We start from the raw sequence: 12,500 nt of genomic DNA, 5'->3' as shown, positions 1-12,500 counted from the left end.
TGGGGTAACAAACTTGCAAATGAACACCCCCAAGATGCCTCGATAGCTTACATTGTAGTGCTAGAGCGAATTCAGAAATCCTGTTTTGCTTGGCTATACATTGTAGATATCGTACAATACACTGTACATGATATGCCTCCCACATACTAAACATGAAAATGTCAATGGCCTTTCAGTGACTCTTGTGAATAAAATTCGTACTTACATGTACTTTGTTATGACAATTAACGGACTTGACAAAGGCAAATGTGCAAACAAACAAAGTTCTAGCTTGTAAAATAGGCAATAAGCCTGTTTTGGTGTACAAGATCGACATGCAAGAAGGCAATGAAAGGGAAAGGAGAACAAAACGCCCGTAGAAACACTTGCTCGATGTCCTCCAGACGCTTTTTTTTGCCACTTGTATCTTATTTTGATCTCCATTGTCTCTGGAATTCAGTCACTTTCATGCTGTTCAGTAAAGATACAGATACATGTAACTTAAGAGAAAAGAAGCCAGGAAATCAATTCGCTTTTTTGCAGTCGTCACATGTAGTACATCCCCTTCAAGTGAAGCTATGATCCTTGCAGTTATGAACACAATTTATCAATTACGTAGAGAAGGCTGAACAATCCAGGACTTCAACGGGTTTTGAACCCTTGACCTGACTTTTTTCAGGTTTGTGGCCGGTGAGACGCTCTCACCGTCAGAACAAAATGATATATGAAATGAACGTCAGAAAATTCACCCCACGGACAAATAGCCCCCACTTTCTGGACGATTAGCCCAGATTAGTTGAAGTCCTGAACTTTTCAGGGTTCTCTACGCAATTGCTAAATTTTGATCAATAGTGACTTTTTGAGCCATGAACAAGCAAATACTGATAAGGTTAGTAGCGGATGTTTCAGAGTCATGGTGTCACATTCTCAAGACAAAGTGAGTAAATTAATGCGAGGATTTGGTTTCTGTACTTTTAAAAGTCTCTACAAATTAGTATAATAACAAAGGGCTCACAAGAATGCGATCGACTTGAGTCCGCGGTATTCAATTTGGCTGTGAAGCAATTCATATATTCCAAGCTATCAGACCAGCAGCGCACTCCATCAACTGAAATGACTACACCTACCGTCCGAGTTATCATACCATTTAAAGATAAGGCCCAAAGTTGCTAATTAAATGTATCTTTACATCTTTACTAAGAACCGACTACCTGAAAAGGAGCTTAAGCTATTCTTGGATTTCACATGACGTCACGGCCGCCATGTTGGTGTCCCCAAACAATGAAATGGCGGCCATGTTGGTGTCCTGATCCAATCGTCCAGGAATTGACGATTTGAGCTGTTGATCGCGTGAGTGAAACCCAAAAATAGAGGAGCCACTCTCTGGAACAGTCTACCCTGCAATCTAGGCAAGTGAAATCTCTGAATCGTTTAAAGCAATTGTTAAACCTTCATTTTAGTTAGTTAAGTTAGATACACGGCATTCATGGAAAACAGGTGTAGTTTAGTGTAATTTTATGAGTAGTGTTTGTACTTATGATACTTTTTGATGACATATTTATTGTATTCAAATATTGTTAGGTACATGTAGTTGTATTTTATATTGTACTATAAAACCTGATGGATTTTTACTGTGTTAAAATAAAGATTTGATTTAATTTGATTTCGTGAAGAAACGTCTCACATACCTCAGCTCAAAAATTATAGGCCTCAATTCAGCTCGTGTTCACGAGCATAAGACTCAACAAAGATCTGAAATTTTGAGCACAGGTAGACAACCCTAAGGATACGAGAGCGTGTGACGTCACGTTATTTTGAGACAGTTGTAATGGCCGATTCAACTATTTGAGGAAAATGTTCCATAAAAGTTCACTCACCTACTATTTTCTGCGTTGTCCTGACTGATTTGATGGGTTTTTGGGACGCTTCGATTTCCTCTTCAGATCACACGCATCGTCAACAATATAAATAGACAAGGCGTGCAACTTCCAAGACCACTCACGGCCGAGTGCCTCCGGGTCCCCAAGGTTGGGAGGCGAGCGACCTTTGGAAGTGGGTAAAATTCGGCTAAATTCTGGAGGCACTCGGCCGTGAGCGGCCTTGGAAGTTGCACGCCTTGTCTATTTATACTGTATGTGGTGACGCATGGGATCTGAAGAGGAAATCAAAGTGTCCCAAAAACCCATCAAATCAGTCAGGTTTCGAAAAGAAACATTGCGATTTGAAGTTTTTATGGAACATTTTCCTCGATTAGTTGAATCGGCCGTTACAACTGTCCCTCATCCTTAGGGTTGTCTGCCTGTGGTTCGAGAAGTCAAGCCAGCCTTTGTTAACCAACGATGCCTAGTGGTTACACTCGCGGCCACCTGCATGAATGCATTGATGGACACAAACAAAAATCTTTGTCAATTTGTAAACATTATTTGAACGAACGCATTGATGAACACAAACAAAAATCTTTGTCAATTTTTAAACATTATTTGAATGTACAGAATTCGAGAGTAACTACATGTCTTTCAGAACAATGTCACGTGCTTGCTAAATGCTCGAACAAATTTGATTTCCTAATTAAGGGGATGCTTTTTATACGAAAACTGAAACCATCCTTAAACATGCAAAGTGACTCGATTCGTGCCAAAAGCTAGTTTCTCCTAAAGAACTTGTGAGCCTTTGTTGTTATGCTAATTTGTAGACACTTTTAAAAGTACTGAAACCAAATCTTCGCATTGATTTATTCACTTTGCCTTGATAATGGTGCCACGATGACTCCGAAACGTCGGCTACTTACTTTATCAGTAATTGCTAAATTGTGTTCATAACTGCGAGGATCATAGCTCCATTTTATTTCATATCCGCAGTTCAATATATGATTCATTTCAAATATCATTTCGTTCATTTACAACCCCTTATTACTTGGATGGAAGCCTCATGTTACAACTCATTTGTTTTAAGGTGGTAATATCTGGATTATTGTTGGTGCTGTCTCGGCAGCGGTTGCCTTGGTGCTTATCATTGCAGTGATCGTTTGGTGTACATGTGTGCGCAAGAAAAAATGCTCAAATGAAACGAAGGGTCAGTATATTCACCTTACTCTTGGTATCCCTGTAGTGTTTTCCTCCATCTCGTTGTTTCATGTACATGTACAACAGTTCCCTTAGAAACTATCAATGATCCACGATGTATTTCATCATTCGTTTTTTTTATTTTTGCGTCCTTCTCTGGGATAAAGTGTATTTCGGTAATGAAATGTTGTTTCATAACAAGGGACAAAATCTGGGAGCAAAAAGACGAGGAAAAAACATGGAGTTTTTTTGGCTCTCTTTCGTGTAGCTAGCATACCCCATAACTACATGATAAGGTAGATGATTGAGCAGAACTTGACTGAGGGAAGGAAGGAACTTTATTTAAGTGTCTAATCTTCTAGCGCTGGAGCACTAATTGGGGACACTGTAAATTCAAATTAACAAGTCAACGCAAGTCAAATCAAATGTTGGTTTTTGAGGAGATGGGAAAACCGAAGTACCCGGCAGAAAACCTCTCGGTGCAGAGTAGGGAACCGACAAACTCAACCCACATATGACGCCAACTATCCGAAACTTCAAGGAATAAAAAAAGTAAAAGAATGCATGTGGTCTTCGAATAAGAAGAAATTTGACTTTTTACAAAAAAGGCAACTAAAAATAACTACAGCTTTTTATTACCACAGAAAGGCATAAAGTAAATGAATGCATTTACAAGGTTATGTTATTACATGTAACTGGGACCCTGCTTTCCTTTGGGTGCACCTTTGTTGGCTGCCGCACAACACGAATATTATCTTTCTCATGTTCACGCTTCATCATCACCACCACCAACGGTTGAGTTGTAAGGAGTGTTTTAATAATACTGTACACACAGTCACTCAATGCGACAGATCGTAGATATATATAATGCAGTACACAGTTAAACAGTATTCTGAACTAAAATTATTATCATTATAATATTTTACGCACAATCATTCAGTCCTTTTATAAAGGTAAACTTGAGGAAATGAGGATGGGGGATCTGTTGCTTTTAATCTAATTCTGACCATTATTGATATCTTCTTTCATTTGTTTTATGAAGAAGTCTCAGATGGTAATGAGGCTGGCCAAGGAAGGTGAGTTTGCTTGATTATTCCCAATAATCTTAATAATCAATAGTAGTAGTAGTGGCATCCTTGTCTCGAAGAGGCGATGGTTAGCACTGGGGATTTGGGCACGATCTTGTATGATTGGGCACGATCTTGTATGACTGTGTAGCCCGATCCTGGAGTGGCAGTCACTGTTGCAGGTGGCGCAGACATGCCTTGTGGAAATGCACGCAGAGGCTGTGCATTCTTTCCTTGCCGCTCTCTTGCATGTAGCCTGGACTCTAGCATTCGCTTCCGCCTTTGAAACCCCCGCTTTGACACTTTGCCACCATGTATCTCAGTATTTGGCGATGTCCTCCCATGCACTGGTGTCGATTTGTGCAGATCGCAAGTCTCCCTTGATGACGTCCATGTAGCGCAGCAGGGGTCGACCCACACGGTGGACACCCTCCCGCAGTTCTCCATAAAGGATTTCTCTTGGCAGGCGGCAGGCTCCATGCGATGTGCATGGCCAAGCCATCGAAGGCGTTGCTGAATGAGCAGTGATGTCATGCTCAGTGAGCCAGCGCGTCAGGACCTCGGTGTTAGTGACTCTGTCCTGCTACCTGATGTGCAGCAGGCAGCGGAGGTAGAATCCGTTGAGTCGCCGCTCTTGTCTGGCATAGGTCGTCCACAACTCGCTGCCATAAAGGAGAATTGACAGGACACAAGCTTGGTAGATGCACATCTTCGTCCTTTCGCTCAACAGGTCATTGCCCCACACTCACTTGTTGAGTTTGGCCATGACAGCAGCTGCTTTGGTGATCCTGCGGCTGATCTCAGCATTGAGTGAAGTCGAGCTTGACACGGTGGAGCCCAAGTAGGTGAAGATGTCCACAACCTCCAGCTCCGTGTTGTCGATGGTGATGACTTCGGGGGACTCAGCACCTTGCACCAGGATGTTGGTCCTACTGAGGCTGATCGTTAGCCCAAACTCCTTGCAGGCATGGGACAGCTTGTACCCAGTAGAGCAGGCAAGCAATGATGGGGTGGCACCTTACTGGCTGGGGGCTGCCCAGCTTAAGGCGGGCGGTAGCCACCCAATGAAGCTGCGAGGGCTTCTCCCACCATCAGACGAGACTCCTGGCACTCCTTCTTATGCCAATCAGTTGGAGCTTAGAACCAGTAAACTGCCTCATCCCGTGTTATACCGGAGTCTTGCAACACCGCTGGAGTGCCCTCTCCAGTTTGTGCTAATGCCTGGGTGGGAAGATAAGGAGATGCTGGGCTGCCCATACGACAGTGTCCCCCTCTCGGTGTAACTGGCTGGGTCCAAGAGAAAGGAAGAACCAATACAACTTGGGGCTAGTTCCACTGCAGAAGCTTCCCGAAAGAAGTGCTGAGCACCTGCCATCCGCCTTAGGGGCTCCACTTCGGATTTTTCCTCGAGGTTTACTCCTGAAGCCTTCCTATGATCAGGTATAGGGCAAGGCAGCGGAGGTTTGAAATCAGGGTTGACCTTCCCATAGATGGGCTGCCTTCACAGGCCAAGAGCCCCATCTACCCTGGGCAACTGGTTTTAAGGTGCCAGTGGCTTCGCCTTCGCCCCTTCGCCTGTCGGTGGTGCCAGTTCCACCACGCGGAGGCCAGAAGTTGGAGTTAGCTGACAGAGGCTCTTAGAGTCTCATGCCATTGGGAGCATTTTGAGAGGTTGCGAGAGCCCAGCCTCACAACTCACTCCCCGGCTATAACAGCCTTACAGAACCTATAGGTAATAGAATTCACAGTCATTAATTGATGGTTGTATTTCATCAATTATACATTCATTGCATTAAATAGTATCTGTCATGAGACGTATTGGACATTATCTTCGGCTCAGGGTTTCCGTTTGAGGCTGGAGGTCAGGTCGTTGTCCATTCCATTTCCGGTACTTTGATGCCAATATATTTAAGGGGTTTGTTTTGTTTTGTATGTTTTTATTGTCCGTTTACACCTACAAAGCTTTTTATACTTCTTATATGCATGCATATAATTATATATTCACTGTTTCAGTTTTACAATTCACTTGATAATGACCGAAGTATGGTCGAAACGTCGTCTTTTACCGTTGACTTTTATCGTTGAAAGTGAACTCCAGCCTTGCCTGGGAAACTGATTCTTAGGTTCCTAAAACACTGGAAACAGCGTTCCTGAGTGTTAAAAAAAAAATGGTACCCCTAGATAGCTTGCGCCTATACGGCGCTCACAAGGCGCCTTGCGATGGCAACAAATTTTACGTCCGGTGCTTTCAAAAATATGTCTGCTACTTTACAAAATTGTCGCAAACCCTGATCAGCTTTGAAAGGAAAAAAGAAAATAAGATTCGTGCATATTTTATTACTAGGAACTTGACGTGTAGTCTCATCAGTGAATAACCAATTGCGTCAACAAGCAGTCGTTGGCATGGATAAGAAGTGCCACTAAACAGGTTGATTGTCTTGTCGATGTGAATGGCTGGTCAGGCGGTGCTTTTTTGGACGTTTTATTGACAAGATGTTGAAATGACCCTGTGAATCGTCTTAGTGACCCTGATTGCAATTCAGAAATCGGCGTGCCTTTGGCCGAACCTTCAAAACATCTAGACTATCAATTAATCCATGTCGTTCGAGTTCTTGCGATTTATTATTGCACATTCTTCGGCTAATGGGTGTTATAAACCCCTCTCTTTTGCCATTCCATGAAACACTTTTATCCAAGTTTGGGAACTCTGCTTAGTAATGTAGTGTTTTTTTGTTCCTACTTTGTGGACTAATTATGGTATTCGATATTTATCTTCACAGAATTCCAATGCACATGCGACAGCACTCAATTGGTAATTATTGGAGTTCTTGTAGCAATCATCGTTGCTCTAATACTGGTCATAGTCTGGCAACACAGAAAGCTAGGTTAATAATTTGATGTATCTTCCAGGATTTTGTTCTCCATTCTTTTCTTCAAAAACCAACATTTGACTTGATTTGCTTTTATTGTTAATTTCAGTTTTTAGTGTCCCCAATTAGTGCTCCGGCGCTTCACGACTAGACACTCAAATGAAGTTCCTTTCCTTTCTTTCCTTTTTGTACTTATTGGAAATCTGATCTTCTTTTGTCAGGCGTTGCTAGAAAGAAAAGGTAGGTATTATGATATTTTTCTTCCTTTTTTTTTTCCATTGAACATAAATATAAGAGGTCTTGTTCAACGTTATGGGGAAAGTTGCAGTGTCCTGTAAATGCTTAGTACTGTATCAGTCACTGTGTTGAACCAAGGGCGCAAATCGTTAAAATAGTATAGATGTTTATTGTGCCGGAAAAGAAACAAGACTTGACAAATCGTGGAAGGCTGTTTTCTTTGTTAAGGAAAAAATGGCAGGGGAGGGGCAGGCGTATAGTGTCACCTGCCTTGTGGCGGAAAAGATACTGACGAACATTTCCCATCATCGGAAACATTTAAATTAATGTTGCTTTTTAAAAAAAGGTGTTTTCGAAACGACCTTCTCCTGCGAGAAGTTTGCAACGAATCTTTGCAGGTACGAGATCGCGATGGTCCAATTCTCAAATGGTGACGCACAACGAAAAGGAGCTTGTAAGAGATCTTTTGTTCTCGCCCACCCAAAAATTAGTGATGACGTAACTTGAAATTCATCTATTTGGTTCCCTCCCGTATCCTTTTTGGTTCACCCATAGAAGAACTCGCCTGTCCGAAATGATATTTCATTTCTTTCTTGCCAATTACTTAAAAAAGGAAAAGAAAGAAATAATATTCAGAAATGCAGGAACAATTTGAAGAACTAATATTTGCGTACTCTTCGACGTGTCGTTAGGCCATACAAGGTTGCAGAAGATAAAGATAGAAGAATTTATTACGTGAGTTTTGAAAGCGAAAATGCAAAATGATTTAATAGACTGTATATGATACTGTTTTTTTTTCGATTGCTGAAAGACATTTAGCCATTTCCAGCAAGTTAAAGCATGGGTTGATTTTTTCACATCGTAGAAAAACCTCTATTTTTGAGGTTAATCAATTAATGTACTCGTTTCCTATATCTATTTTACTTATTGATTGTAACGGGTGAAGTGTCATTTGTAATTGCTCTAAGCGATCATTCTCGCCAAAAGTCATTGCAAGCACTGTTCAAAACATGTGTTTCAGAAATTTCCCAATTATTCTTCCATCTTGTGCAGGAAATGGTATGGTTAACTCAACTCGTCAGGCTCACCAGCTTGATCGCCCATATATGGTAGAGCAATTCGGTGCAATCGCATTGCCGTGGGTTTGAGTTCCTTAATTAACTGCCTAAGTGTGATGATAGAGTAATTGTGAAGTAATTAAAGGTGAAGTCACTTTATTTAATGCCGTTAGTTCCTTAAGTTACGAAACTGGTATCAATGGAAGCCGACGGTGAAGGATAGTTAAAGCTACACGGATCAGAGGAATGTCGAAACTGACGTTAAAGTCACCGAGGATCGAACCGGGGGGTCTCGCTCCAAAAGCCATGCACTAACCAACGGTGTTGAAGAAAAATGAACTTCAAGTATACTAACGGTTACGAAGGCAATTTAACCCGGGGGCTTCTTTTGTTTTCAGAATGAAGATGCGATGGAAGAGCTTAATCCTACTAACAATCCACCAAGTAGTTCTAATCAACAGCGAAGAATCCCCATTGAACCTGCATACGTGCCCTTACAAGAGACCTCCCATTATGAAATAAGACCAAGTAGCCCTAATAGCTCCCCTCAGAATGATGAATATGCTGCACCCCTTGATATAAAAACAAGGTCATGGGAAGTAACACGAGAAGACGTGAAAGTGGAGAAAATCATTGGTAAAGGTGCTTTTGGCCAGGTTGCCAAAGGAACGGCAAAGAACCTTCCATTCCATTCTGACACAACAACTGTGGCTGTTAAAATGCTGAAAGGTAAAAGTCTTTTTTCTTAATAGCTTTGCTTTAGCAACAAACGGTCAGTCCTTCGTTATGTAGAGAACAAACACGTGTAATCCGTGAATATGGCTACGGCGTACTTTGAGAGAGATTTTCTGTTATTTCTTACACCTTTGTGTTTGGCAATAATTTACTTGAATTTGACCTCGAACGCACGAAGACAAAAATGAGTCCTGATAACAGGAACACGTAGTACAATTAATGCGAATTTACCTTTGTTTTTAATGCTTATTTGATTTAGCTAAGGCTCCTGAGTCAGACAAGAGAGACTTGAAATCCGAACTTGAGCTGATGAAGACCCTCAAGCCTCATCCACATGTTATCAAACTATTGGGATGCGTCACTGAAACTGGTAAATGCATCTATGGATTATACTATGATGCTGCTGCTATAGAAAAAAAAAGCTTTTCTCTATGAATGCTCACTTGTTCAAAACTCCAAAACAGTTCCCACCTTAATCTCGTCTCAGCATTACTAACTTCGTACTAACCGAGCGCGAGCGCCGTTCTGGGGAATATTGGCTCGAGGTCGTGGCAGTACGGACCGAGCCGCAGCGAGGTCCATACAAAAACGACCGATGGCCAATATTCCCCGGTACGGTCCCGAGCAAGTGAGGTTAGTAAGTAGTTTATTATATGGCTTTTTAATTACCTTTTGCTTTGTTTTTGCAAACCCGTAATCGGCCCGTGGGCATTACGGGAGAATAATGCCCTACAATTCAGTCACAATTAGCCAATCAGAGCGCGCGTTATATTGGCTACAAACACAAGCCATATAATAAAATAGAATATTGCATAATAGTTACAATCATAACGAGAAGCCCATTTACGACTTGCCTATGTGTGAAGTGTTTAGTCTACAGTTCTGTTTCAAAACCGAGCAGAAGTGTTTTATCGGGTTTTAAACCACGAGGCGAGGCCGAGTAGTTCATCTTAGACCCAAAAAAAACACGACATCTGAGTTACTGAGCGGCTTCAAGAGCACTCCACAGAAAGTGTGTCGGAAGAAAGGTTCAAATTTAAATGGTGGGTGGAGAACAGTAGCATACTAGAAAAAGAAGCTAAGCTTTATTATTATGCTTTATGTAAAAAATTCAAATGAAGAATGCTTTATCAGTTTGTTAACGTTCAGGTGCGTGCCACAATCTTTCGGTGGTTTCATAGGCTGTTTTGATCAATAATTATTAATGAATATTTGAAATTTTATGTCACTACGTGTCCATGCTTCCGTTGTCAAAGACGTTTGTTAAATTACCTGTATGCGGCTTTTAAAGGAAATCCATCGTCATCTTGAGTAGGAGTAGGAGCTTTCACAAGGCAGATAAAACCAGGTCAATGAAACGCTGCGGTAAACAATGGCTTGGGAAGTTAGTTGGATAAAGTGCGAATATATTACGGAATGTTGCGGTTGACCTAAAAACAGATTTGTCATTTCTTTTTATAAGCAAAGCTAACCCTTAGCATCACGAAGACACTAAACTGACCGTAGTCAATTGCTGCATTTTACCATTCCGAATGAAGACTCAAATAATGACATAGAAATAGTTGAATTTTATTCTGGTTTATTCAGTGAAACTTGTCAAATCTTCCTAAATTTAAAGCACTGGTAGGCAACATAACATGACGGAATCACACACCTAGTCAAAGATAGAGCAGAGGAGACGAGGGGACTGTTCATGTGGACAAACAAAAGGACCGATAGAGCTAGTGGCTGTTGAATAAATGTCATAATATTTCTCGTAGACCCCCTATTGGTGCTGATCGAGTATGTCCCTTATGGTGATCTGTTGGGTTACCTGAGAAAGAGCCGCGGATTGAATGACACTTACTACAAAGACCCAGATATCAAACCCCAAACCAGTCTTACGTCGCAACAGCTGATGAAATTTGCTTGGCAAATCGCTGACGGAATGAGCTACTTATCGTTAAGAAAGGCAAGTATGACTGTAATGTCATACACCAGTTAATACAGCAAACACAATTAGCAGTTTATATATAGCTCTTAATTAGTATGCAGCCGACCCGTTGGCTCAGCTGGTTTTGCTTGAAACTACCGTGCGGAAGGTTGCAGGATCAAACCTCTGGCCATACCAACACTCAGGGTCTTTAATTAACTGAGGAGAAAGTGCTGCCTTTGTAATGACTCCTGAAAAAGGTCAAACTCTCTATTAATATCAGATTAGGACGATAAACCGTAAGCCCTGTCTCACAACCCTTCAATGGTTATAACCCAGTGGGACGTAAAAGAACACACACACACTATTTGGAAAGAGTAGGTGTTGTGGTCTGTCGTCTGTGGTATATCTTGGTTGGGAGGGTAATGCGTGGCGATACTAGATGCACCAAGATGCTCTAAAAATGAAAGGGTAAAGAAAGATATGATATGATATCTATGATATGATATTAGTCTTGTTTATGGAGTCATTAGTATAAGCCTGAGTAATAGCAATATTCGCATCTGTTATCAACCATGAGGTTGTTGCCATTGCATATTATAAAGTAATTAGGATAGCACCCGCACTCTCATTGGCCAATAGCTGTGTTTAGATGAGAGTATGGAAACACGGCTGTGACATCACACGAATTGTGATTGGTTATGTAGTCAGACGCGCGTTTTGATTGGCTGGTAGGAAATATGTGCACGTATCAAGAAAATCTGTTCCAATCAAGACGTAAAAAAACAGCATTTTCCTAAATTTGTCGAATTATCTTTGAGAAATATTTTATAAAAGCAATAGAGGACGTTTTCCGTGTTTCCATAGCCTCATCTAAACACTCGGGTAAGTTGGGAATTCTCGACAGTTATGCAAACCCGAGACTGCGTCTCGGGTTTGCATAATTGTCTCGAATTCTCCCAACTCCCTCTCGTGTTTAGATGAGGCTATGTAAACACGGAAAACGTCCTCTATTGCTAAATTGGCGATGCTATTGTAAATTCTATTATCGTTGCTGCTGTAGTCACACTTGCATGTGCCCGTCATTCCTATGCTCACTTGAATCGCCACTGCCACATCTCCAGTAACACTGATACTTCATGTCATTGCTAGTGTCGTTGTAAGTGTCATTAATGTCGTCAATGAAACTGCTATGCCCGCAACCACTCAGTGTTTTTTTCACTATCAAATTTATTGCAACTAACCAATAATGTGAAAAATGCTTCACTTCAGATCATACACCGAGATCTTGCTGCTCGTAATGTGCTGGTTGGAGAAACAGAAACATGCAAAGTAACAGACTTTGGAATGGCTAGAGATGTGCAACAGGAAAACATTTATGAAAGGAAGACAAGGGTAACAAAACGTTTCAAACTAGAACATAAAAAAGTATAGAAAGCTCGAGCTTACAACTTGACACGTGTTCAACTTTAACGGAGAAAAAAAGTCAAATGACGTGGTTTTTGTTGCAAGTCGTAACTATAAAACCGTTACGTATAATCCATTTTGCTTGTTATCTTCATCTACCAGGGTCGGTTGCC

General features: G+C 41.3%; 1 protein-coding gene across 5 annotated transcripts in view; it reads left to right on the top strand.

Moving 5' to 3' along the window:
* LOC137983205 (tyrosine kinase receptor Cad96Ca-like) overlaps positions 1–12,500 on the top strand; it is a 36,005-nt gene that overhangs the window by 17,821 nt on the left and 5,684 nt on the right. Inside the window, exons 8-17 of one of the 5 annotated variants that reach the window (XM_068830393.1) lie at positions 2,932–3,051; positions 4,087–4,117; positions 6,889–6,920; positions 7,200–7,218; positions 7,908–7,950; positions 8,672–9,002; positions 9,268–9,378; positions 10,769–10,959; positions 12,193–12,315; positions 12,490–12,500. The exon at positions 12,490–12,500 is cut by the window's right edge and continues 60 nt beyond it. In XM_068830393.1, coding sequence (XP_068686494.1) covers positions 2,932–3,051; positions 4,087–4,117; positions 6,889–6,920; positions 7,200–7,218; positions 7,908–7,950; positions 8,672–9,002; positions 9,268–9,378; positions 10,769–10,959; positions 12,193–12,315; positions 12,490–12,500 — 1,012 coding nt within the window. Of the gene's footprint in view, positions 1–2,931; positions 3,052–4,083; positions 4,118–6,888; positions 6,994–7,199; positions 7,219–7,907; positions 7,951–8,671; positions 9,003–9,267; positions 9,379–10,768; positions 10,960–12,192; positions 12,316–12,489 lie in introns of all 5 variants that reach the window. The other 4 variants (XM_068830392.1, XM_068830391.1, XM_068830395.1 and 1 more) reach the window with 4 other exon arrangements.

The sequence above is a fragment of the Montipora foliosa genome, chromosome 13, assembly GCF_036669935.1.
Source record: "Montipora foliosa isolate CH-2021 chromosome 13, ASM3666993v2, whole genome shotgun sequence".
Classification (NCBI taxonomy): Eukaryota; Metazoa; Cnidaria; class Anthozoa; order Scleractinia; family Acroporidae; genus Montipora; species Montipora foliosa.
The sequence above is the reverse complement of the archived record's forward strand: the minus strand, read 5'-3'. Positions and strand labels throughout refer to the sequence as shown.